At 39.5% G+C, this 27,735-nt stretch overlaps 1 protein-coding gene across 1 annotated transcript; it reads right to left on the bottom strand.

Moving 5' to 3' along the window:
- On the bottom strand, positions 1 to 27,573 carry fancc (FA complementation group C). Its single transcript, XM_083911824.1, has 15 exons — positions 27,466 to 27,573; positions 24,645 to 24,887; positions 19,481 to 19,568; positions 19,235 to 19,329; positions 14,357 to 14,464; positions 14,186 to 14,250; positions 11,568 to 11,732; positions 11,017 to 11,173; positions 7,244 to 7,299; positions 6,828 to 6,927; positions 6,023 to 6,098; positions 4,862 to 4,976; positions 2,305 to 2,479; positions 1,107 to 1,322; positions 1 to 370 (listed from the first exon to the last, which is right to left on the bottom strand). Exons 2-15 carry the CDS (start codon positions 24,840 to 24,842, stop codon positions 167 to 169), a joined length of 1,818 nt encoding a protein of 605 aa, XP_083767950.1. The 5' UTR covers positions 24,843 to 24,887; positions 27,466 to 27,573; the 3' UTR covers positions 1 to 166.
- Between the last annotated feature and the right edge of the window lie 162 nt (positions 27,574 to 27,735).

Genomic DNA, 27,735 nt, shown 5'->3' with positions numbered 1-27,735 from the left:
GCTGTGCTGTTTTGTCACACTCGTGTTGCTCCGCAGCATGGCTACGCAAGAGCGTGGCTATTTGTCATTCTGCAAAGGAGCCCTTAAAGAACCCTGAGTTGAGGATGAAAATACTGCGGTGTGGTTCTGTGGGTTATGTGTGTGTGTGTGTGTACTCTCACCTGTTTTACAGTGTGTGTGTGTGTGTGTGTGCTTGGTTCTCGGCAGGGCTTGGTGCCGCATGCATATGTGTTAGTGTTTTTTGAAGTGCTGTGATCCTGAGATGAACTCTGTTAGTGTCGCTTGATAAGCAGCTCCCTTCGTTAAGTCTGAGCTCCAGTGAGCTGAGAAAACACGCTGCTTCATCAACCAGACCAGACCGATCCACCACCTGGACTTCCACACAAAGACAAAAAAAAATATTGCTTATGACAGGGCAGCAGAGTTCATCCAGAAAAGAGAAACATTTAAATATATATATTTCAAAAAGGAAAGAGATGTGTTATGTGTAATATATTATAATATAAAATCCAACAGCACACTATATAATTCTAGATATGTACTTTAAACCCATCCAAATAATTAGAGCCCATTCAACATCAAAAATATTTAGGATAAAAACACAACACACAATAACCTCTACCTCTGAGTAATAGCTAATATTCAATGCAGAATTCAACTTATATTTAGTCAAAAATAAAAAACAAAAAGTTTCATTTTTTTCTGTTATTAACAACCTAAGCATGACCTACTTCAGTACTGTTGTGCATTGCACATTTATTTGAATATTGCATTTTAAAAATCACTTCAATGGAACCTTTCATGTAAATCACAGACCTAAATATGTAGTATGTATGTATGTATGTGAGATAGATCAGGGTCAAGAAGGTACTCAATTTCAGCTTTTAAGCCAGAAAATAGAGGATTGGAAATTTTAAAATGGAAGTCTACAACTCCAGAGAAGTTATAAAGTTGACCTTGTGGTGAGAAAATGAACATCCAGCCTCACATATTTACAAATTATTTTGTAGCAGAATAAATGTACAATGAGTCATGATGTGCATGTCTAAACATGAGATGTGTGGAACATGAATTAGGACATAACTGAAAACAGATTGTTTCCTCACCAGCTGTAAAATCTCTGTTGATCCGCTCAGTGATTGTTGGAAGAAAACAGCAAAGTTGACTAACAGGTTGAGGATCAATAATGGAGACAGTGATGATTGCTGAGGTTGTGGTGGTGACAGCAGAGTGATCAATGACTGCAGGTGGTCCTCCGGAAGAGGACGAGCTAAAACCAGGAACAGGGAGTGTAGGTGGTCCCACGCTTCTTCGACATGTACCTGGAAACACAGATCACATGATTCATTTATGGTCAGCCGACAGATGTTTATTTATAGACCACACTGGAATCAAGAAGCACTGCTCTAAGTATCTTTCCTACAAATAAAAATCAATAGATTAGTACTTCACAAATTATGATAACCCAATGTGAGTCGATTGGAAGATCGTAATGGGAGAGACAGTGGCGACGGCTGCGAGTCTCCCAGGGTTATGAGAGGAGGCGGACAAACAGGAGACAGATAGATAAAACTCAGGCCAGCTGGCCAGACACTCACTGAGAAATCAATACTACATCACCCTTTTCACCCAGTCTCTCTCGCTCTTTCTCTCTCTCTCTGTCTCTCTTCGCCACTGTCTCATTTTCTGCTGTTCTTCCCATAATTTATACTTTAATGTGTTATTCCTCTTTTCTCTGTATTTGTTCTATGGCTTTCAACAACGACACTTCTGCCACATGCAAATAAGAGACCATCCACATCTTTATGTTGTTGAGGTATGATACTGCACGTTATAGACAGACTTTCTGAGATTATATCCACACTACTTCCTTCTCCAGTCGTATCAAACAAAGCTCGGCACGTCAATACAGTGTTGTTTTTTACCTTTTAGCTACAGCAGTGTTGCGAGTGCAAGACCAGCAATAAGATGATAATTAAAATGTCAGGATAGTTTCCAAATTAGTTAGTTATAAAATAGCAAGACCTCTGAGGCTGGGCACAGTGGTGTTTTGAGCTAAATGGTAACCCGCTCACCATTTTCACCATCTTATTTAGCACTCTAACCTTTGCTAATGAGCACAAAGTACAGCTGGGGCTGATGGGAATGTCATTATGTGTTTATGTGGACATAAACCAATCTACTAGACAAGTTAAAATGTTGCATGGTTGGTGACACTAGAAGAAAAGTCAGATATATTTTTCGGGGATGATAAATGTCAAGTTTGGAACAAGTTTCAAAATTTCAAGTAAAAAAAAATCTTACCAGCTGTATTGCTCTGTGGTGCCCCTTGTTGGTGGGGTGGTAATAGAAGGTCAGAAGCCACAGAAGGGGCCCACAGTTCTTAGGGCCCGATGTCACAAGCAGCTGGGCAGCCACCTGCACCCAGTGGGCACACTGAACCAGCAGGAACCAGGCCTCGAACACTTTGTGGTGCCCCCTTCAGGTCACGAGGAGAAACAGTGTTAAACACTACAGGTAAAGAGCTGTCCAAGCACTTCCACAAGGCATCATGGTATCTGGGGGATTTATTTTTTGTGCTGCAGCGTGAATAAATTACATTGCAGCACACCAGAGAACATAATGATATGAGCACAAGCTGCATAGACTGCAATTAAAAAAAGGCTGAATAATTTATAGCAAAAATCATCAATAATCTTTAGATAAAAAATGAATTCCTGACCATGGAGCATTGCAGCATTTTCACTAAAAATGACAACTGATCAAATAATATATTTTTTCTACTTCAGTTTGTCATGGTGGGTTACAAACAAAGCATTATACTGGAACTTCCTGAATATATAAGCTTGCAGTGCTATAAATAGGTTTTAATATCTATAAACCAACGTAATTTGGGTGGTCTAATTTCGTACCTTAATAGCCTGGCACATCCCAGCTGCAGTTTTTCCAAAGTATGTGGTGTGAATATGTATGTTCTCCCTCTTCAACCCCTGCCCCAAACTACTGTTGTGAAATACAACTGATAATTGTCAGTCCCATAACTACACCCAAGTTGTTGCCCAAACAAGTAAATAAACTTGGCCATACGGGAAGCAAAGGGGAAGTATTTTACTACATTTTGACAAATTGCCTTTGAAACGTTGATGTTGTTTCACAAACGTTTTCCCACAAACTCTCCAATAACAGGCTGTGTGGCGTAATTTACAGCATAAGAGCTTTATTAATGAGCCACAACTCTGAGTAGCTGCCAGTAATATTAGTCCTGCCCCCACTGACAGGAACAATGGATGATCAAAGAGAGACAACGCTTTTATATAGATCTGATTCAGAGTTAGAGACTGAATCTCATTACTTGTTTCCCAGTTGTGACATCACACTGAGTGGCAGCTGTGATTGGCTCTTTCAACTGGTGATATTTCATTTCATAAACATTTATAAAACAATGAGTTTCAATCAGTTTTATGCTTCTTTGGTGCTTAAGAAACATCTCAAAATACAAAATTTTCCCTAAATCTAGAGTTTTGTTTTGTCTAATACCACCTTTTTATAATCCATGACCATTTACATTTATAATACTTTAATACATTACCATTATAAAACGTCTCTCTATTCACTCAGTACTACAAGATGTGGAACCCAGTCCTGTCAGAAACAAGTTAGGGATGGATGCACAGAAAATGGGGTAGCAAAAGTAAGAACGTGGCTAGACCTAAGAGGACTAGTAAATGGCATGTGTCTTTCAAGTTATTCAAGCGTAAATGCCCATTATTTCCTGGTGCACCGTTTGAAATAGAACTGTAAAGAACTGAAATAAAGGGGACATCTGACAGATATTGGTGAGTGAAACCAACCAAACTGTACTTATATGAAACCTGGATCTCTCCATTTTCTGTCTTTGGTCAAGGCCAATAGCTTCTTATTCTACCTTCTGGTTTTATCTTCCCAAATACAAAGATATCTTCCTTTTCTTTTTATTTTATGATAACTTTCTTTGTATTTAAATTACAAATGGACTTTTTATCGAAAAAAATCAAATCACTGAAGACAACATCTACTCTATAGTGAAAGTAATTGTTATTTGCAGCCCTAAAAGCATAAAAGGAGATGGAATTTGGAGAGTGTAATGGATGAATGTAAAATGTAAAAAAGTGTGCAAGATGGACTTAAGGTCCAAAAAGAGTCCTCTCTCTTTAAAATATCCCTAATACCGTCATTACGACTCTCTTCCTCATCTCCCCTTTTTTCCCTTGGCTCCCAAACATGAACAGCAGCACCCCTCTGCAGAGCCCTGGCAGCTGCATCTTTGCTCGGAGCAATACAACATACTACTTTCCCACCGCTGGCTCGGAACAATGATTTGGGAATTTTGCATGGAGCTCCAGAATGGAGTGGTGGTGGGGATAATAGGCCCTGTTAAAAACCGCAGCTGGAGGGTATCAAGTCGACCGTTTCCATCTCTAGGACATCAACTGCTTTATGCTTTTTATCTGCATCCTCTTTTTCTCTAAATCCGTACAACCAAGGCTACTTACTCTGTTTTTCTCCATTTGATGCAAAGTCATATTTTATGTTTTTCCTCTGTCCACTTTCTCTGGTTCTTCTTCTGCATTCCTTTTCTTATGTTTATTGAGCTTTCTAACACTTGTTTTCTCGACAGCTAACTCTATACCATTCTAATAGGCTCTAATAAGCGCTTGAAGGAGCCACACAGTGCACCAGGACCTCTCTGCTCTTAGTGGGAAATATCTGACTAACCACCCCCTCAAAAGTGGCTAATGGAAATAAGAAAACCGCATAGGCAGTCAGTAGGTTGCTGGAAGCATACACACATTAACACATTCTCTCTAAAAGCCTGTCTCACTCTAACCTGTTGCTACAGCTGCTGTGTCCGTCTCCCTCCTCTTCCCCCTCTGTCAGTCTCTGTAGTGAGGCGCTCAGCCAGTTCAGGTGATGTCTCCAAGCTGTCTGAGGCATCCCTGTATGGACAGATTACAGACATAATGATTACTTATAGCACATGAATGCTCAATCAATTAGTATTCAAGGCCAGAATACAAATAGGCAGAATTTCTAATTGCTTATGTTTTAGCACTTAAAAGCGTTTTTTAGCGTTTGTCATATCGTCCTTTCAAGAAAACCTTCCCTACCACAAACCAAATGTTGTACCAAAAAGAACTGTCTTCAGGTTTGACAAAACAATGTTAACAAATATTCTCCGGGCTATGTTTTAACAATGCCATGCTAAGTTTTATTTATAACTTTGTTTAGAGAGCACAAATCTTGATAAAACCTCTACCTTTTCACAGTGCCATTTGCATTCAGTCTTAGGTGAAAAATTGCCCTTCATCACACACACAAACGCACGCAAACACACACACACACACGCACACACGCACACACGCACACGCACACGCACACGCACACGCACATATAATTAACTCTGGCTGGGCTCCAGTATGTCCCTAAATGGCTCCATTCATGTAAATCATTCCTGCCTACAGGCCAGTCTGGGCACACACTGATAAGCACTGCTCCACTCTGCCCCTGTACTCACCTACTGTGCACCCATTCAACAGTGAGAATTCCCATACACTGGTAATATATATTCAGCGTAGATAATAGAGATCTTTCTTAATGCGTATAACAGTGAGATGCATAAGTGTTTCTGTAAGATGACCAATAGTTTCAGTTATTCACAATATACTGTAAATGTAGCTTTGACAAAACAGGCAACTCATTAAACTTCTGTATAGATTTGATATGATGAAGCATGACTTCTGTTCCCCGATATGTCAACTTTTATATTTGACATCAAACACTTAACACAGTTGTTAACAAACTATAATTGATTCACAAGAACATGACACACAAGAGCCCATTCACTCTGCAGCAGGAAAACTCTGTTGACACACAGTTAAAGAATACCTGAATAGGACGTTTCCCTCACAATACAGGGTTCTGTGAATTGTGAAATACCCAGACACGCGCACACACACATGGATGAGCGTGTATGTACACTGACCTGATGGCCGGGTCAAGAGAGGAAGCAGCACACTCTGCGGTGACTGTGGGAACAAGACCTTCAAAGGTACACTCGTCTGAAAGGACACAAATTGCAAATTTTCCTGAGTTTCATGAATGTAAATCATATTTATCTAAAACTCATTCATCACTGTGCTCTGAAAGCCTGAAAAATGACATTTTGAATGAGGGTCTGTGTAACGGTGATACAGTAGGTGCTAATGTGTAATGTAGCGTGTAATAGGTAGCATTTAGTGCAGTGTGACTACAGCTATTAAAACCAAATCCACTGTAAATCCACTGTAGCACTGCCATCTACTGGTTAATTTTAGAAGTAAAAGGAGTTAAGCTAAAGTCACAAAACTGTGTATGTTGTAACAAATACCTTTTCTAGACTTTTGACAGTAATGTCTGAAATGTAAGTGCCAGATATTTCCCTACAGTCACTCAGGATGTGTTGATAGAGGTCCTCTAAACAAAAACACACTTGTGTATATCTGAAAGCATCTGTGGGGGCTGAGAGTTTTAGCAAAAGTTAAAAGTGCACAGTGACATCAGTTCACAGTGGTTTCCACACATGCAGGTGTTTTATTTGTACAAAGTTGTTACCTGCAAATTGATGATTTAAAAGCGATTTTAGACTGGGCATTGTTCACTTTTTTAGGAAATTCTATGAACCAAAAGATTAATTAATTGATTAGGAAGATTAATTGATGATGAAATTAATCTTTAGTTCCAGCCCGAATAGACACAAATATTTACGTAAGTCAGACTTTCTGATCTTTTTTTAAGAAAATGGGGTCTACCTGATGCTGCAGCAGTGCCAGCTCCCCAAGGAAACAGCTGGTGAAGGTTTGGATAATATACTTAACAGACTCATTGCCTTCAGCTTGTTTAAGGATGGTCCTGTCGGACACACAAACAATTATGCTTTACTTTGTTGCACAATATCAACAAACGCACAGAAATACGCACTTCAGAAGGACAAGACAAAGGTAGATCTCTTTCTCACACACACACACACACACACACACACACACACACACACACACACACACACACACACACACACACACACACACACACACACACACACACACACACACACACACACACACACACACACACACACACACACACACACACACACACACACACACACACACACACACACACACACACACACACCACTTCACTCTCAAACCGGCACACCAGCTCTCACCTGAAGATGTCGTTTACGACCAAGAATATGGAGCAGTGCTGGGCACAGGCTTTAGGCTGAAACACACAAAAACACTTTTTATAAACTTTGTAAACTTGTGTTGCTTCATAGATATTTAAATCCTACACTTACAATCCAGAAAGTATAGAAAGCAGTTGATTAAAACATGATTTAAACCTACCTGCTTCCATTATAACTACAGTAAATTCAAGAATACACAAGCGTTAACCCCAAAATATTGACCACTGGGTGTCCCTGTTGCATCATCTTCATACTTCCACACAGCCATAGTTCCGTCCTCTTCTCACTGTCTCCCCAATAACCACTGAGTTTACCACTTTGTCAGTTCTTCCGTCACACCCACACACACTTAATCTCTGCCTAATGCACACTCATCATGTGTTTTAGATTTAACACATTTTAAAACGCCCCAGTACAAACATTTAACAGCTGTACGGTTCATGCCTGCCTCTCTCTGCATGTTTATATATCTACTAGTCCCTAATTATTCCCTCTCACCCCCTAACACTCATATAAAGGGGCATAAGCTTCATCATAGGGTTAGCACATGAAATCTGCCTTACAGGCTTTAGTCCTGCTGTGTAATACAGTAGAAGATAGATTAAAAGGATCACCAGAATCAGTTATGAGCAAGATTTCTATATGTTGGACTTACCCACAGCCAATTCAAAACCTGCCGTCTGTGCCAGTAGTAATAATGCAGTAAAATGTATATTACAATGATTTAAACACACCAAGGCCAAATATGTACCAATAATCCCACAGCCTGGATTTGTAAAGGAGTGTTTAAGAGTATTTTCCCTCCAGTCCAGGCTCACACTTAACTGAAAAATTGAAAGTGCCAGAGTAAGAGACCAATTCCAGTCTTACTGAGGTCAATTAAAACAAGCGGCCCCACCCAGTTTTCACATGTTGTCAGTACAACATTCCAACATAAACATTAAGTGCTGTCATCCTCAGTGTAGACCTGTCTGTTTCTGTTTTGTCCTCTCAGCCCAGAAAACATCATTAATTAAACAAAACATGCTTTATATCTAACTGTTTGCATGGGCATCCGCAATACACTGGCATAGAGTTTCTATGTGTCAGTGTGGTTCTATATGGTTTGCATGCCAGCATGCATGCATGTGTGCGAATTGTCACGGTTCCCCCTAGTGAAAACAGATGGGTTTTTTTAGCATCCTCCTCCATACCTTACCACTCTTACTTCAAGGAGGGTCAATTACAGCACACAACAAACATCCTGTCTTTGGCAGAAAGGCCCAGGAAGTGAGTGTTTATTGTTATTGGGCCGGTGTCTCTCACTGGATCACAGAGTAGTGTGGGACAAGCCAAAAAGAGGAATGCACCTAATTTCATGTTTCCCTTTTTTGATTGCAGTTTAAACAAGTGAGTGAAAGGAGACACAAGCCAGTCAGCTCACACGCCTTTTTTTGGTGCTCTTGTACACGTTTACACCAACGGAGACACGCATACACAGATAGGCGCGTGAAACTCACATCTGACATCCAAACAACCTGGAGGCTAAGTGAAACCTAAACGTAATCCTCCCAACCTCTTCCCAACCGACACACGCTATACCAGATGTAATATCATAAACAAAGCATGGTGGCTGGAGGCATTTTGTGTGAGGGTTTGCATGCACACATGTGCGTGTGAACTAGCAAGGTGATAAAAACAGAGGTCAATCAGAGATTGATGAGAGAGTAAACAAATAGACACACACACACACACACACACACACACACACACACACACACACACACACACACACACACACACACACACACACACACACACACACACACACACACACACACACACACACACACACACACACACACACACACACACACACACACACACACACACACACACACACACACACTTCAGTTGTTTACAGAAGTTCTCTCTCCAACATAGTGCAATCAACAGGCCAGCTTATTTCAGTATATGCAGTGTTAGTATTTCATACACATGCACACCAGTGTGCTCCAATCTATCTTAATTTTTGAGAACAGTTCCTAAACTGAAAAAGCGTGCATTGCTAGCCTGTTATGTACACATCTCAAGTGGACCATCACTCTTGGAAAACTTGAGTGACACAACTGACAAACTTTACCTGAGTGAAGAAACTGGCAGTTAAGTTCTTGTTTCACTGACATTTAGCTCCCAAAAGGAAGGTTATCAGTACCCTTGGTAAATAGGATGCCATTCATAACTGTACACGCAATGTATTTTATTGCTGGGCACAGACGTTTGGCACAAACAATTTGTAGAAAACACGTCTACATAGATTAATCTACTCTCTGCACTTTATTCACTGAGTAGCTATGATATTAAAATAATTACTCTTACGAAAGCTCTGAATTCTGAAAGACATTATTGCAATTCATTTAAGGGTTTTATCTGTGTTGTTTCTCACAAGGGCTGCAATAATATGTTTAACATGTTCTAAGTTATTGGGGAGAAAAAGCAGCCCTTGGTGGCCAAGTGAAAACAGCACAAAACACTGTTGGTATTTACTGATTGCATTGTAGTAATGAGGAAATCATCTTTAAAAACTAGTCATAACAACCTATAAATCAAAAATCACTTCTGGCTTTTGAACTTGATCTTAAGTGGCCAAGGATTCATGTGTCACTTACCCAGCACAGTACAGGCTGTGTAGCACAGGCCAAATGATGTGAGATGGAGTTTAAAGCTAGCCAAATGATGTGAGATGCATGCAAAGCCATGTGGCGTGAGTGAGTTAGCCAGGCAAAAACAGTCAATAAAGATCCACCAAAAAAAGCTATGGAACGCTTCCAAGAGCTATGCATACAAAAACATTGCAACTGCCATATCTCATAATAAATGAGCTGGGCCTTATATCCAAACCGTTTGGCTTCACAGTTTACAAAGCAGTTTGAATTAGAGCTTAAAACATATAGAGTGTGCAGTGATTTTTCATGTGAGACTATAATTCAGGGCAGATGAGTCAAACTATGTTCATAACAAGCCCATTTAACAACAGCAATATGTCACCAATGTATTAACAATTCTGCCTGTTCAACGTAGCAGAAAATGCCAATTGGCACAACAATCTAGGCATTTCTCTACAACTCTAACTGTGAAGATAAAACAAAGCCATCATTATTTACACAACAGTATCAAAAGTGGATGTTTGATATTTTTCAGATATTAAGAATACACTTACAATCATCATGTTTAGCTCTCCAAATACAGTACTGTAACCCTGGCCCATAATGACGCTGTCAGAGTAGTTGTTCATGCAAGTAAATTAGAGTTAGTAGAATATATGAGATTTAAATCATGGTTTCCACTGCGCACTTGCCTAGACACTTAAAAAAGCACTGTAATTCAATAGACTAAACTAGAGCTGTAGTGCCCAGTCCTTAATTGATTAGTCGACCAACAGGAACTTAATCTGCAACTATCAATACATCTATATTAAGTAAAACTAATTTTCCCTTTTTTATCTCACTGTTGGTTGGACAAAATAAGCAATTTGAAGGTGTCTGAGAAATTGTGTAGGCCTTATTTCCCAGTTTTTTGACATTTTTCAACTATACAATTAATCAAGATGAAGTTAATGAAAATAAGTGCCCTTAACGAACATGACATTACTCCAGCTTATGATTGAACATGGACAGAGCTTGAGATTCTTGCGAATCTGATCATATTTATCACAGAAATACATGGCGTTATATTTTTTGAGTTGTGAGTCCTCATGACAAAAGATTACCCACCAATAATGACTGTACCAGTTGCTCCTTTAGCTTCTGTTGTAATGACCCTGTGTTGTTGAGAACGCCCTCCAGCAGACTGAGCACGGCTTCTTCCAGACTGGGCAGGTTGTGATACCACAGAGAGACTACTGCCTGCTCCTCCAATGACAAGACTTGGCTGAAAACAAATACAGACATTATCATCAAATCTGAAATATTCCAGCTACACCCTTGATTCACATAACATGATTATAAATATTTGTGTTTGGACACAACTTAATGGAGCTGTACTCATCACTCACAACATTAATATTTATTATAGTTAAGATATAGTGAAGTAAAGGTGTTCCTCCGTGTGTTGTAATCCGACTTTCTCTGTTTTTTGTTCTGATAGCCAGTCCATGTAAATAGGCTAGTATTTCACGTATTGGGGAACAGTCTATCAGAGCTGTGTGGAGGCAATCCCATCCCATGTTTTGCAGCATTTTGAGTACAGCTTATTTAATGGAAAAACTTACTAAAAACTTATTTTTAAAGACTTACAGGAACTCAGCACCTGTGTGTTACCCTACCTGGAGTAGGCAGAGCTCAGAGCGTCCAGGAAGTCTTCACTGAGTGCTGCCCTGACACAAGTCACTGGCTGCTGCAGCAGTGCACCAATGAGAGGAGTAGCCTCCGGACAAGTGACCAGGGGGATACAAGCCTCTGATGTGGCTACAATGTTGACACATGAACACCTGCAGTCACACAGACAAAGTCTGTATTATCTGGAACATCATATCAATGGAATGCAAAGATAAAGTGTTATGACACACAAACACACACATATATATGTATATATATATATATATATATATATATATATATATATATATATGTGCGCGTGTGTGTGTGTGTGTGTGTGTGTGTGTGTGTGTGTGTGTGTGTGTATATATATATATATATATATATATACAGTGAAGAAAATAAGTATTTGAACACTCCGCTATTTTGCAAGTTCTCCCACTTAGAAATCATGGAGGGGTCTGAAATTTTCATGGTAGGTCCATGTCCACTGTGTGAGAGATAATCTAAAAAGAAAAACCCAGAAATCACAATCTATGATTTTCTAACAATTTATTTGTGTGATACAGCTGAAAATAAGTATTTGAACACCAACGTTAATATTTGGTAGAGTAGCCTTTGTTTGCAATTACAGAGGTCAAACGTTTCCTGTAGTTCTTCACCAGGTTTGTACAGACTGCAGGAGGGATTTTGGCCCACTCCTCCACACAGATCTTCTCTAGATCAGTCAGGTTTCTGGGCTGTCGCTGAGAAACACGGAGTTTCAGCTCCCTCCAAAGATTTTCAATTGGATTTAGGTCTGGAGACTGGCTAGGCCACTCCAGAACCTTGATATGCTTCTTACGAAGCCACTCCTTGGTTTTCCTGGTTGTGTGCTTTGGGTCATTGTCATGTTGGAAGATCCAGCCACGACTCATCTTCAATGATCTGACTGAGGGAAAGAGGTTGTTCCCCAAAATCTCACAATACATGGCTGCAGTCATCCTCTCCTTAATACAGTACAGTCGTCCTGTCCCATGAGCAGAAAAACACCCCCAAAGCATGATGCTACCACCCCCATGCTTCACAGTAGGGATGGTGTTCTTGGGATGGTACGCATCATTCTTCTTCCTCCAAACACGCTTAGTGGAATTATGACCAAAAAGGTCCATTTTGGTCTCATCTGACCACAAAACTTTCTCCCATGACTCCTCTGGATCATCCAAATGGTCATTGGCAAACTTAAGACGGGCCTTAACATGTGCTGGTTTAAGCAGGGGAACCTTCTGTGCCATGCATGATTTCAAACCATGACGTCTTAGTGTATTACCAACAGTGACCATGGAAACGGTGGTCCCAGCTCTTTTCAGGTCATTGACCAAGTCCTGCTGTGTAGTTCTGGGCTGATTCCTCACCTTTCTTAGCATCATTGAGACCCCACGAGGTGATATCTTGCATGGGGCTCCACTCCGATTGAGATTGACCGTCATGTTTAGCTTCTTCCATTTTCTAATGATTGCTCCAACAGTGGACCTTTTTTCACCAAGCTGCTTGGCAATTTCTCCGTAGCCCTTTCCAGCCTTGTGGAGTTGTACAATTTTGTCTCTGGTGTCTTTGGACAGCTCTTTGCTCTTAGCCATGCTGAATGTTTGGGTCTTACTGATTGTATGGGGTGGACAGGTGTCTTTATGCAGCTAACGACCTCACACAGGTGCATCTGATTCAGGATAATACAGTGGAGTGGAGGAGGACTTTTAAAGGCGGACTAACAGGTCTTTGAAGGTCAAAATTCTAGCTGATAGACAGGTGTTCAAATACTTATTTTCAGCTGTATAACACAAATAAATTGTTAAAAAAATCATAGATTGTGATTTCTGGATTATTTTTTTTTAGATTATCTCTCACACAGTGGACATGGACCTACCATGAAAATTTCAGACCCCTCCATGATTTCTAAGTGGGAGAACTTGCAAAATAGCAGAGTGCTCAAATACTTATTTCCTTCACTGTATATATGTATGTAAATATATATATGTGTGTGTGTGTGTGTGTGTGTGTGTGTGTGTGTGTGTGTGTGTGTGTGTATATATGTATGTAAATATATATATATATATGTGTGTGTATATATATATATATATATATATATATATAAAACGAAAACGGAGCCAAATAGACACCTGGGGTACCCCACAATTCAACTCTCTAGCTTCCGATGCCACATCTCCTACACTGAAAATCTAGGATTTCCCAGTCATAAAGGATTTCAATTAAGTCTTCAGTCAATCCTTAGCATGGTAGCTTCATCAGTAAGATTCCTTGGTCTACCGTAGTTTGTAAAGGAGTTGCAAAAATTAGTCAAGTAATCAGCCATTAATTTTATAACACAGATGCAAAAACTCTGTTTCCATCTTTTTAAATGTGATGATTTGCTTTTTCTCTCTGTTGTGTGGCATTGCAAATGGAATAAATTTAGGTTTTGTTCAGTAGGTTGACTAAATAAGACGTATGCAGTCTTTACTTGGCTCTGGGAAACTGTGATGATGCTTTCCCCCCACTAGTTCTTGACATTGCATAGACCAAACAATTGATTGTGAAAATAATCAGGAGATAAATCATAGTGGAAGTTCTAGTTTCTTCTGGGCTGTACCTCTGATTTATGTCACCCAAAGAATTGCAGCTCTTCCCAATATTTTCCTGCAGCAGTGCCACCATCTGAAATGCAGGAGCACAACTTGCATAAACTGTATATCGAAATCATTACACATAGTACCTATCAATGCAGGCAAGGATTACGTAAAAAGATATAAAGGGTTAATACCTTTCTCAGAACTTTGAGATGGTACTCTTCAGGTGGCACACCCATTTGTTTCATTAATGCCAGCGCTGCAGCATCATCTTCCTCTGTAGCAAGCTGACACAGCACTTTCTGTGGGAAGGAAGGCAACATAATGTGCAGCAGATTATTGGCCCTTTATATGTATATTTATTTAACAGTGGACAATATTTTAATATAATCTGCCCAAATCCCAAGATTTATAACATCAAAGCTAATTAGTTACGTGAATATAAGATGACTCTGTTGGCGTCACATCATTTGAAACACATGAGTGGAGAGAAGGCATTCCAGTTAGTGAGAATGTATGGACAGCATATGAGCAACTTCAGATCCAAACATTCTTTGTTACAGAGGGCCTTAGTGTTTTACGAGCATTTTTAAGAAGGGGCCTCATCATACACTGATAAAACTAGACTAATAAACTCTGCTGATTCTCGTCTGTGAGAAAAGAGATTCAAAATGAAGGAACAAAGGGAAGGAACACTTGACTCGTACTGTAAGTCATAATGTTACAAAAGATGCTCTCAAACACATAATAAATACATTCACAATATAATAAATAAAATCAGTTAAAGGACAGCAAGGAAAAGTAATTTCTTGTTCATCGTCAGCATTCTTAGAAATAATAATAACAAAGATGCCGCATAGCATTAAGTTGTATCATGATTATTAAAATATTTGTTCATCGGTATTCACTCAAAAGTGTTATGAAAGCCGAAAGACATGTTACTTTGAATTAGGGATAGACTCTCTATTTGACCACAATAAATTGATTCACTGGTACAGGTTTAAAAGTGTGATCCAACAGAAACAGCCAAGGCCTCACATCTTCAGCACGCATCTGTTTTTACAACTCCAGTGAACCAAAAACAGAACCAACCAGTACAAGTACAAATCCCTTTCAAACTGCAGATAAAAGGATGTCAACACAAGATGAGGAGAGAAAGAGATTTAGAAAGGCACAATATGAAAAAAAGTGAAGGATAAAAAACAAAATCCCAGGCAGAGGAACACTGCAGTGCTGTTGGTGGAGCTGTGTGGTTTCTTTGGCTAGGCTATACAGCACGCTAAGATGCTTACCCTCCACATAGTCTCACAAAACAACCCCAATCACTACCATCTGAGTGCCCTCAAACTCTGCACATTGAGTACATACAAAACCAATCAAACTTAACCCACCCTTGGTAAGGAAGCACAGTGGGGCTGGGGATGAAAGGAGGAAGGAATACTGGTTAAAAGGAATGGCAGCGAGAGACTGGAACGCACTGTGATGGCTGCATTAAGAGCGGGGAAAAAGGGTGTGGTCAGCAGAGGAATGGGATGAAGGGCAAATGGATAGATGGATGGCAAATACTTTAGGTTAAAAGTCAGTTTTCTCACAGAAAAACAGCAAACGAACTGGCTTTGGGGGCTTGGATATACTGCTGCCATAGAAATTATCCCTCCATAAATCTAAAATTAAAACTGAGGATGTAGAAAAATGCACAAGGCAAAGACTTGGGTTGGTTTTGATGGGTGCCTGTTAACAATTAGAAAGCCATGATTGAATTCTCCAAAAACCAATGAATGACTCGAGTATAGCCTCAGATGGTCAAAACAGCAGAGACAAAAAGAGGGAAGACGAAATGAGGGGAAAAAAAAAAAAGAGTACAGAAAAGTCAGGACGATCATGCAAAAATAATGAAGTTATAAGCAGTTGTGCTCAAACCTGTTGCACTGACATAAAAGTATAATTTTAAACAGTGCCTTTTCACCCTCAATTGGGCCAAATCTGTAATGTATTTGAACATACATAATGGAAAATCAGCCATTGGTGTGTCTTTCACTTTATCATGTTTGAAAACATAGATTTTGCTACTCTTTTTTTTTTTTTTTTTTTACACTGATGTCAATGAACCTTAAATAGCATCAGAGAGTGTTAGTTCAAAAACATCACAATGATTTGTGAGTTATGGTGCTTTTCTGTCTTTCTTGTTTTGGGTGGCTGGGTGATCTCCTTTTAGTAATGGGGTCATAAATTGTGGTTTAAAAGTAAAGCAAAGACTCCATGACATCAACAAAACTGTGAGATTTTAGGAACACTTTTCGACAAGAGTTAGATGAGAAGATCAACACCACTTTCATGTCTGTGTTCAGTATGGAAGAGGCACGTAGATAAGCTTAGCATTAAATTTGGAGGCATGGGGAAATGGCTACGGACTAATCAAACAACATGAGGAATAAGCATGTTTCCCAAAAGGTCAAACTATTTCTTTAAGTTAAAGGAATAAACTAAAGGAAGAAATATAAATAGTAATTTAGTAAGTCAGCTATACTGAAAAAAAGGATGCCACCCAAGAGGAAACAGAAAGGGGAAACATTACTGTCAAAAAGAGACTTTCATCTCCAAATTAAACACAGAGTGTAGCAGCCAATGTGAGAAAAGAGTTCAAAACATGTTTTCAACCCATATAGCTACCACAGCAGCTCCAGGGCCTACCTGTGGTTCACCCTGTTTGAGTCAGTAAAGATACACATCAAAGATTAAGCTATCAAACAGTCCATCCTCTGGCCCTCTAATATTACAGTCTCATGCATTACTTATCTGTCATCTCCTCAAAGATCATGCCATGTTACTGCAGCACTGTGTGGTCCCCCTGCTAGTACAGGATGTAGAGAAACAGACCAGTTGAGCTAATGACTATCTGACATAGCCTGCAGCTATGTGGCTATACCCAACATTCATCAAACCCAGTGAGGACACTCAGATGTGGAGAGGAGAGGCAGACAGGGAGGGGTAAAGGAAAGATGTGAGGGCAAAAAGGCAAAATACTCTGCACACTATCATTATTTAAAGAGAAAAATACATCCTAACTCTACTAACAGTATAAAAAGTAGCAGTAAAACATGTTTTTGCAGGAATGCTCACATACATATGCAAGTGCATGCTACACATACTTACAAAAACAATGTATTTAGGGGCCACTTAGCACCAGACCCTCAGTCTATTATGAAGGCAACAAGAAAACAATGTTGGGGAGCAAATTCAGACAGGGCTAACAGAAAACAGGCTGCATTCTGCATTCCAGGGCAGGAAGTCCAACACAACACAGGCATAGGGAGAGACACAGAGACAGACCATCTCTGGCCTAAAACCATACATCTGCACTGCTCCCCCAGACAAGATGCGCTGTGGTGAAAAGCGTTTTTTGTGCTTCCCGCCATTTCTGTCCTTTGTGGGGAGTGGAGGATTCTTTGAAGAAGAAGCGAGGGAGGAGAAGGAAGAGAAGCTGCAGAGTTGGTTATGAGTTTATTGTACTGCCCTTTGGACACTTTCGTCCAGTAGTGTACTGCATGTAATTTTAGGATGAGTGGACCCAGTGAACCCTTTAACTCTGATCCTAAGTGCTCTACCACAAACATTCAGCTACAATTAGCTACTATACAATGTTGAAAATACGCACAGTTTGAACTTTAACTGTTTAAAATATCAAGAATAAATGCATTTGTAAGGATCAATAGAAAAGAAGAGACTTTTAAGGAGTTGTATCTCAGTTACTTAACAATCATGGTTCTCTGGCTATTTGAGAAATTTAAAAACACTATTCATAGTCTGAGCAAAGTTTATTATCTCACCAAACCTTAACTGTTGCTGCCTAATTCTATTATCTTCCCTGACACCCGACTGACCCCTTCCAGCAGAGATAAAGTGAACCACAAAGGGACATAAGGCACAGTACACAAACATAGAAGCCATGATGAACTTCTTTTCCTAAGGGTTTTCATATGTACATGTTAACAAAAATGTAAATCTATACACCATTGCCACTTGTACACATTCACATACATATGTACAGAAAAATGCCTATACAAAAACAGACATACTGTAAACACAACCATGCACATATGCACTCCGCTTCACCTCTTATAGGTCAAAGACCATCTGGCTGATTCACGGTTTACTTTCAAGGCACTGTTTTAATTAGCAAGATGTTTTATTAGATGAGAAATTAATCAAAAGAATACAAACACAGAGTAAATCTTGCAAAAATGTATGAAGGTTCCACGGTGTTAATCATAAACCATCTGTGCGAACCCCTTCAAAGTTTACAATTGCAGAATCTTTTCCTACCTCTGTTCTGTGTGTGCGCGCGCCATGAAAACACAGTGAGCTAGTTCAACTAACCATAATATAAGGCTGATCCTTCTCTGGTGACATGAGGCAGTGAAACAGTCAATTTTAATTTGCTTTCAAAATATGTTTTACAGTTTTGGGCACAGAAGGCTTAGACTAACAGAGACCCAATCTACCTCATTCATCATCCATGTCCCATTGGAGAGGAGATACAGAGGGCTGGCGAGAGAACTCCTATTAAAAGTAAATTAGACAGAAAATCTCTTCAGCAGCCCAAAGGCAGTACAAGACAGATTCTTTTTAGTTTGTTGGGGTATTTGTTGAAGGGATGATAATCAATCTGTATGTCCAGTCTTTCAAGAACTAAACAGCAAACGGATCAGGTATGAAAATGATGAGAAAAGACACATGATGGACAATTGATGCATCTTAAAACATTTGGCTTACATTCTTCAGTGTGAGGTGAAAAAAATGTATCATGTACCAAAACTGAGGTAATTTATTGGGGCTAATTGATGCTGAAGTCCTTAAATGAAACCCAGCGGCATTACTTCTTTACTTTAGTAATCCTTTTATGGGAATCTTGTTCTTTTATTAGAGAGATTACAGTAAAAAGATGACAGAAAATTTGGGTAGAGAGCGACAAGGCAGACAGGTAATTAAGGTCCAATGATAAACAGCAGGGATGTTTCTGTTTATGGTTGACACATCAACAATGAAGAGATAAAGAAAAGTCCTGTCCATACCCGTATCCACTGGTTGGCTTTTCTTTCCACAGCGCTGCCTGGATGTTCAGAGTACAGTCCCCACAGACACTGGAACAATAGCCTTCTGCCTGTAGCTGCAGACAACAAGACACCAAGGATGGCAGCTTTCTGGTTTAATATAACACTCCTTACACAGATGACAAGCATCAAAATGACTCATGCTTGTAAAGTGACCATCATTAGTCTGGATCTGATCCATCCACTTTTTTCCCAAGGTGCACTCACCATCAGCAGTGACATAAGGGTTCCAGCAGAGTCGACCAAGGAACTGGCCTAGGAGGGGCAACCTCTTCATGGTCTCTGTTGTGGAGCTCTTAGGGTCAGAAAAGAGACAACCACAGACAGGAGAAAATGTATTTAATTTGGCTTGCTTGGACTAATAACATACAGTACAGTACACACTGTGATGTGTTTTTTTATTTTTTATCATCTGGCATGTAATCAGTCTCAAACATAACAAAAATGCAAAAAAAAATAAACCCTCCATCGTTTGACTGTATGAAAGAGGTATGCACTTCATTCCCCATTTTATCCTCTTTTCTTTTACCCTTAAACCTAGCTAGCTTCTGCCACATCACCAAAAACTACCAATCTACTTAATGGCTGAGGACATTGAGCTGAATAACATGCATATTCACCTGTGAACAGTAGTACATTACTCATGCTTCACCTTTGTTTTCTTTTGTATTCTTTTTTGGCCACGTCACAATTCTAGCCATAATTTTTATAGTGAGAGATGCACCGCGATACACGAACAGGGCTCTGGTTGAGGGTGCTATACCTGTAACAGTTTAAGTATGTGTGTGTCTGTCCTAGTTTATGGAACTCAGACCATGTGATTTAAACTCAGAGCCAATTAAATCATCCAGAAGGTTTCAACTCAGGGAAAACGCTGTATATAAGAACTTGAGCCTTTAATTCTGACTTTCTATAAATTTCATCTTTGAAAATATTTGATTTTCCCAGATGACTTTCACTTGTAAAATTTTAGACTCACGGTTTGGATGGTTTCCAAAAATATGTCAGTCTAGTTTGCTGAAAACTATGACAATCAGGACTTGGCTTGAAGTACCTTGACTATGATTGAACAGCACAAACAATGACTTAGTCCATGTGAAAAACAAGACCGGAGCTGGTCACACTTGTTATTTTCTAAAACCAGAGCCAAACCAAAGATGATTAATAAAACTGGCTGTTTAGAAGAACCAGAACCAACTAAATTGTTTCTAATGTAATATGACAAACTATAACATATTTGTCAGAAATTAGTGGACTTCATTTGTGCTTCTCCATGACAGAAAACACATTCAAGTCAAGCAAAAAACACAAATGCCTTCATTGTTTCTGTTGCATCATATTACTTTACAGTACATTATTATTGACATTATTTTTACAATATAAAGACTGCAGTGGGACATAAAGTACAGAAAGCAATGTATTACTTCAATTTACAAGCACAGTTGCACACATGAATCATGTTTCTGTGCATTTAGAGTAATAGTTAGTATTCATCCAGTATTTCACTAGACTATGTACATTTTTACCTCTGAGCTAATTAAACTATGGATAACTTTGATGCAGGATAAATCAACTCAAAGAAACCTGACATAAGCTAGTTGTAATTGAAGCATTGTGCTGTAGCTCAACCAACGATGATTTGGCTTACTTCACTTCCATGTACACACAGTGGAGTTTATGATGTTGGCAATCAGGATATCCAGCAAGTTACATGTTGGCTGAATTAATCTGGTTTACTACAGAGGCATGTTTGGATCAATCAGGGGTGTACTATGAAGGAGAATCTTGCTGGTAGGCTTTTGAGACATAGCGTCACAACAGTTGATGCTTGAGATTAAATATTTCACCTGGCACAAATTTGCATCTATTCACGTCTTTGCACTGGCTTTGTATGTAATGAACGCACCAATAGATGAGGAGAGAACTTAGCTTGAAATCCTTTTAGATTTCTATGCCTAGTTTTTTTGTTTGTTTTTGCCCGAATCAGCAATTAGTAGTACTGCAGGGGACATGTATTACTTTAAAAGAAAGGAGAACTGGGAAAAGGAAAGAGTAAAGAATTTCTTAGCAGAAAAAAAAGGTTATTGCAATGCCAATATACATCATTCTTGCTTCATGCACCTTTCATCAGAAATAATTAGAGAGTACTGAGCAAACATGGAGACGCCTAAATGTAGCATTGGATAAAAGGAAGACGTTAAGATAACTTTAGCCCTATATATTAAAAAAACAGCGTCAGATGGACAAGGAGGTTAACTTGACCGACTCAAGTGGATGAGATCACCATTAATGGGAAGCAGAGTGGTAATAAGCCATGTAGGCTTTCTCTAAATGCCCCCACAACACCACCAATACTGTCTGGAACACAGCCCTCACACTCAGCTTTCTATCAATCAAACAACACATGGTAAACGTTGTGCGCGAATATACATGTGCATTTGTGTGTTGGTGATGTAACTAAAAAGGAATGTTAATTTACAATAAGGAACTTTACTAATGCCCTGTAGCTGCAGGAATTCCCATAAGAATGAGCAATCACAACAGAAAGTAATTATCACCGACTATCAGAGCCAAATCACTATCAAAGCCTTGTCAACCTTATCCTTAATTATAAATGGGCTTTGAGACAATGTATCTTGTCTTGATTAGGGACAGACATCGTAGACAGAAGAGACTGATTGTGTACGAGACAGGAAAGCAAATGGGACAAGTTTAAAGACAACTATGAAGAGAATGGTGAGGAAACACTTTTGTTACTGACATCGCTGAACCACAATCAGAGTAGCTTTAACATTAATAGCAAAGTTACTATGGTGAGTTGATAAATATACACTAGTGTGTATTGTTGAAGTACCCACGCCCTGTATCCATCTTACTTTGGGTAGAAGGATTTTTCAATCAATTCCTTGAGGAGTGGTGAAATACTGCAGCAGTGGTGTAGCAACCATGGTAAAACAATTAGGGGACTTCAATGGTGATGCTTAGGTGAACAACAATATGGCAAATGCACATGAACACAAGCAAGCACTCTTTAAAAGGATTAGTTTGTTGTTTTGGGAAATTGCTTTTACTTTAATGCCTGGAATTAAATGAGAAGATAAAATTCTAATATCTGCCTGTTCAACATGAAGATGGAGACAGCACAAGGTTAGCTCAAAATCTTGTCTCTCTCCAGTGATAACACAATCTGCCTACCAGCCCCTCTACATTTGGCAAATTTGGAAACCGGCAATGCAAGTCATATGTCATTTGTTTAATTCTTACAGAAACTGAAGAGTAATTTGTGATTTATGGGGTGTTACGTGTGGAAGCATATTTTCAAAAGACGATTCTTTTAAGAAGTGCAATATATTGACAGGAAACTTACTTAACTTTTCTCACCAAGTCGATGGTGTAAACCTTGAAATTAACAATAATATAGTTATAGTCAAAAGTAATTCTCATCTTGGGGCATAAGCCACAGGAAAGTTGTTCTGACATCAAAGGATGCAAAATGCTGCCAAGAAGCAGGCTATCATCATATGGTCTTTTACGAGCCCACTGCCAGTAAAAAGGATTTCAACCCAATTAAGCTATACCATTCTTTTTCTTTCTTTGTATCCGTTCCATCATCCTACACATGCTGACACCTCTGCATGACGTATACCCAGAATAATGCTTCAGAGAAGATAAAATGAATAGCAAGTCAATGCTTGATCAGCAATCTACTCATACTAACCATGATGTTTATTTAGCCATTTATTTTATTTTTATTTATCTTTTATTTTCTGAGTGTTCATTTCTAGAACCGGTTGACAGTTAATACACTGTTAAGTTATTTGTCAAAGAACGCAGCCTTGTAAGTACCTTTACACTGTCATTGACGCAAAATCGGTGCACAATCCACAGGTCTATTTTTATTCCAGCTCTATAATTGTAGCCTTGCAGGACCATCCTAATCTTGCAAGCTCCATTGTATTTTACTCGCAGATCAGTCTGGTAACCTGCGGCAGAGAAAATTTGGAGAAGGTTTCCCAAGCGACCGAACCAATTAGTGTTGGTTTTGAGGTAGCTCGAAGTGTGATGCAACGAGAAGCGACTGTTTAGTGTAAACAACATGGTGACTTCCGCGGATGAGATGACCGCAGCTATCGAACAAACCAACCGTGAGAGCTTTTTCTCTTGGATCCTTCTATTTGAATATGGACCGGGCACCTGAAATTGTGCCTTTTAATCTGTAAATTCACATTACACAAACGGCAAATATGCTTTACCGACATGTTGTTTACTTTGCCTCAAAGCTCTGTTAGTACGTCATACAATTCCTTGATCTCATTGGTTGATTTGGCCTGTCTATCACTAACATCGGTGGTGATAGACAGATGATTTATCTAATCAGCAACCAGTATTTCCGCCTCTTCCAGATCTCCAACCGAGAGTCCCCCAGATGGATATGCAGAGCAAATGCGAATTATGTGAATCAATCCATCTGGCGGGGTCCAATAATTGCCATATCGGTAATATATTGGTGATCTGTGAATTTTTCCCTTCTAAAAATCAGTATCGTCCCTTGTCTCAAAATCAGGCCCTAGGTAAGACAGACAGAGACACTGAGACTGATTGTAACTATCACCAGAGTGTTATAGTAAAACACATGGACTGTAGAGAATCACAAGTGAAAACCTGCAACAGAACCATGACTGTTAGACTAACAAGAAAAAGATTTCTTACGTGAGAAAAAGAGTACATTATGTGAGAGAGAAATGTGTGAGAAATTTGGTGATAAAAAGCAGATAGAGATAAAGTGCTAAGGGGAAAGAGCTGAAAGGAGGAGGCAAAGCCTTAGTAACACTGAAAACTCACAGTCATGCACCCCTCCTGTCCTCTGCCCCCTTCCCAAATTTGCTGGACCTGATATAGGGATACATTAGGTTAACGCTGGAGGTCCCAATGCGGCTATTACCTGACTAACTCAACACTGCAGCACTGCCAGCCAGACATACACAGCCTCTGCACAGCACAGAGCAGCCTCTGTTAGCAGGACCCTACCAACGCTGGACTTAATGTTCATGCCCTGGCTAGGACAGGGAGTGAGCGTGTGCATGTTTGTGTGTTGAGTAGTAGAAGACGTGCTGGTGTTTGAATCAACTTCAGGCTTCTGTTTGGCCAAAATGATTCACTGATCTAATTTATTTTATTAGGTAATACGTGTCAACACTGCAAAATAGCTTTTAGTGGATATGGACAATTTTATTAGACTTAACAGGCATCTGGGAAATAAAGTATATATCCAAACCTGACAAGAATATACATCTCAGAGCTTACCTCAGACAAAGTTCATAAAAGAAAATATGCAAAGTCACAGGCTCAACTTTTTACTAAATCTGCTCACCATGTTGTTGATATGTGTGAGGAGTTGCTTGAGGAAATCCTGCAGTCTGCTCAAGTGCAGGCAGGTGTCTTTCTGAGTATCTGGGCAGTCAACCTGGCCCCATGCCACTGCTTTGTCCAGCCAGAACTGCATCTCCTGGATGTTCAGCAGGGTCTCTGCGGTATGTTGTAGTTGGATCAGTGGCTGCAACTGAGACATTTTGCTGCTAGTCCAGATGAATGTACTTAGGACTTAAGGAAGATCCTAAGAGAGACAAAGAACAAGAGCATTGTCAAGCACGTGGATATAAAAAAAAACACATATCTTATCATCTGTCCTTAATCATCTTTACTGAGAGGTTTCCTTGGATCGTGGTAACACCTGGATAATGTAGTGCCATCCCACCCCTGAAGGTTCCTGTCTTCTTGAAGGAGTAATTAAACTCCTGCTGGACATACAAGATTAGAACTAACCATATATGGTCCTTAGTTACTCATCTACCAGAGTTGGTTATGATATTATTGTGATTTCTGTGCATCTCTGGTTTTCTACCCCCCCAAGTGGTCAAGGCATATGCCCCCCACCATAAAGCCTAGGGTCTGTCCGACATTCCTGCCACAGGAAGGTTTTCGTCAACTCTCTGTTTCCAAGCCACTGTTATGCTGCTATGCTATGTTGCTGTTATGTCATGGGGGAATTGTTGTGTCAGAATGTTATCTTGACCTACTCTACATGGAAATTGTCCTGAGATACTCTTGTTATGATTTGGCACTATAAATAAAACTGAATTGAACTGAATTTGGGGCTATTAGAGCTGCACAATATCAACATTTTTACGTTGTGATATATTCTTCACATAAAATTGATGATATCATATTCATAATATCAGCATCCCTAGATGCTTTAACTAACATTCTGGGTTTTCCAAAGGGTTTTATAGCCATCTCGCCTCAAACAGACCACCTCCACTAAAAGTGACTTGTGAAGTTTTCGACCACTTCACCACCACCAGTCACATTGGTGATGTTAAAGTGACAGTGGTGTAATAATAGCAGCAGACTCTGCAAGACTATTTAAACAGTGTACCCCAGACTAATATAAAGTATAATATGATTAAAGGGATACTTGATGATTTGCCAATACAGCTCTGTGTTATGGCAGTGTGTGAAGATGAACGGTGTTTGGTTTCACTATGGAGCAAATGTCTATTTTACAAAAATGATTGTAAGTATTAATAATTGGAATATAAATTGAAGCATATTGTGTTAATCTGGTGTTAGGCTCTCATTACCACATCTAACAATCAAAGTTTTAAGCTCCAGGCGATCAAGCCTTCTATCTCACTCTCTCACACACACACACACACGCACACGCACACGCACACGCACGCACACACACGCACACACGCCTACTGAGAAATAAACAGCACATTCTTCACCTTTTATGATGATTGAGAGAAATCATGGGGGGCAGCAGATCACAAGGTTGTGTGTGAGGATGTGTTTCGTGTGTGTATATATAGCCTGAGAATAGTGTGTGTGTGTGTGTGTGTGTGTGTGTGTGTGTGTGTGTGTGTGTGTGTGTGTGTGTGTGTGTGTGTGTGTGTTTTTGTTCTTTTGCCATAATGACAGGTCTGTGTGAGACACCACGGGGTTGTGTTTTATGATCACCTCGTTACACACGATTTGTTTAATGTCTTGCCATCATCTCTGCTGGAAAGCCCCTATGGCTCGCTGATGTGAATATATAAATACTCGTTTTCAGAGAGAAAAAAGCTCAACCAAATTAGGAACAAACGGCTCTTGTTGACTTGTGTTGGGGGCTCAGATTTTAGTGAAGCAGAGGTGGAAAAGAACCACATGCCGAATACAGTAATATAGTAACAGACAGTCACCCACAATCCCTCAGTTACATGAATACACTGGCATATATACTGAACTTACACAACGTTGTTGGCGCAAATGTATGTCATTCAGGCAAAGAAATATGTACATGCACATAAACAAACTCAACAGCAGCTCTGGTGTTGGCTGAACACATTCTGGAGCAGGAACAAGATGTGACTGGTCAAATATTATCTTTGAAGATTTGTTAAACTAAGCTTGTAGACTTTGGGTGAGGGTGAGTTTGCTGTTCCAATTATAAGATTGTTGACATTATTTCAGTATAATCAAATCAGTTAAACATCACTTTCTACAAATTTACCTCTGTCCGCTTCAGCATGTTATATTTAAGAACACCTGGATTAAATTAGAGTAATGTAAGGGTTGTCGAAATAATAGTCATAAAAGGAGCAGTTTTGTTTAACTAACTAAATAAATTATATATGTCTTATGTCATTTAACAAATGCCCACATGTAACTTTGCATCACACATGAATAAATTTATAAAGACACTTAAATAGTAAAAACTCACTCATCCATTGAATGGTAATACTGTATTGTTATTCAGTTTTTGAGTCGACTTACTGTATTGTATTTTGTATGTGTGCTTTGGAAACACATTTCAACACAAAGTAGGGGGTCCCTACTACACACACTACTTTACCTTAATAAAATGAAGTCAGAAGACGGGGTGCAACAACTACACCACACCACAGGATGCCAGTATTTCCTCCACTGCACTGCAGTTACACATGGTAAAATCTGCCGTGTGTTAGACGATGTCGAGACATAAATGTATAAACGGTATCGAGTTACGTTACGACCCCATGAATACACCACAAGTGAACGGCTCGTCATCCCTCTTTGCAATCATTAATACAACTGTTAGCTTGTTAGCAGAGTAAATCACTCTACAGTCGTATAAATGTCAGCGACTGTAGCTTTAAATGTGGACTTACATGTAAACAAGACGCGCAGCCACCTAATTGAAATCCTCAGAAAGCAGAAGTCAGCTTTATCCATTCATTATGTATATCTTCAGACAAAAAGACAAGATTTCGCTTTCGTCCCGTGATGTAAACAAACTGAACTTCCCTCTTCTCTCGGAGTTCCGTGTATGGAGAAAGCGTATTGGTTGAGCTAGAGTCACGTCACTCCTTGTAGTGCCTGCTGGGAAATTGAGTTATATGGCTGTAGATAGATAGATAGATAGATAGATAGATAGATAG

This window comes from Echiichthys vipera (genome assembly GCF_963691815.1).
Source record: "Echiichthys vipera genome assembly, chromosome: 4".
Lineage (NCBI taxonomy): Eukaryota > Metazoa > Chordata > Actinopteri > Perciformes > Trachinidae > Echiichthys > Echiichthys vipera.
Note: the sequence above shows the minus strand (reverse complement) of the source record. Positions and strands in the feature narration are given on the sequence as shown.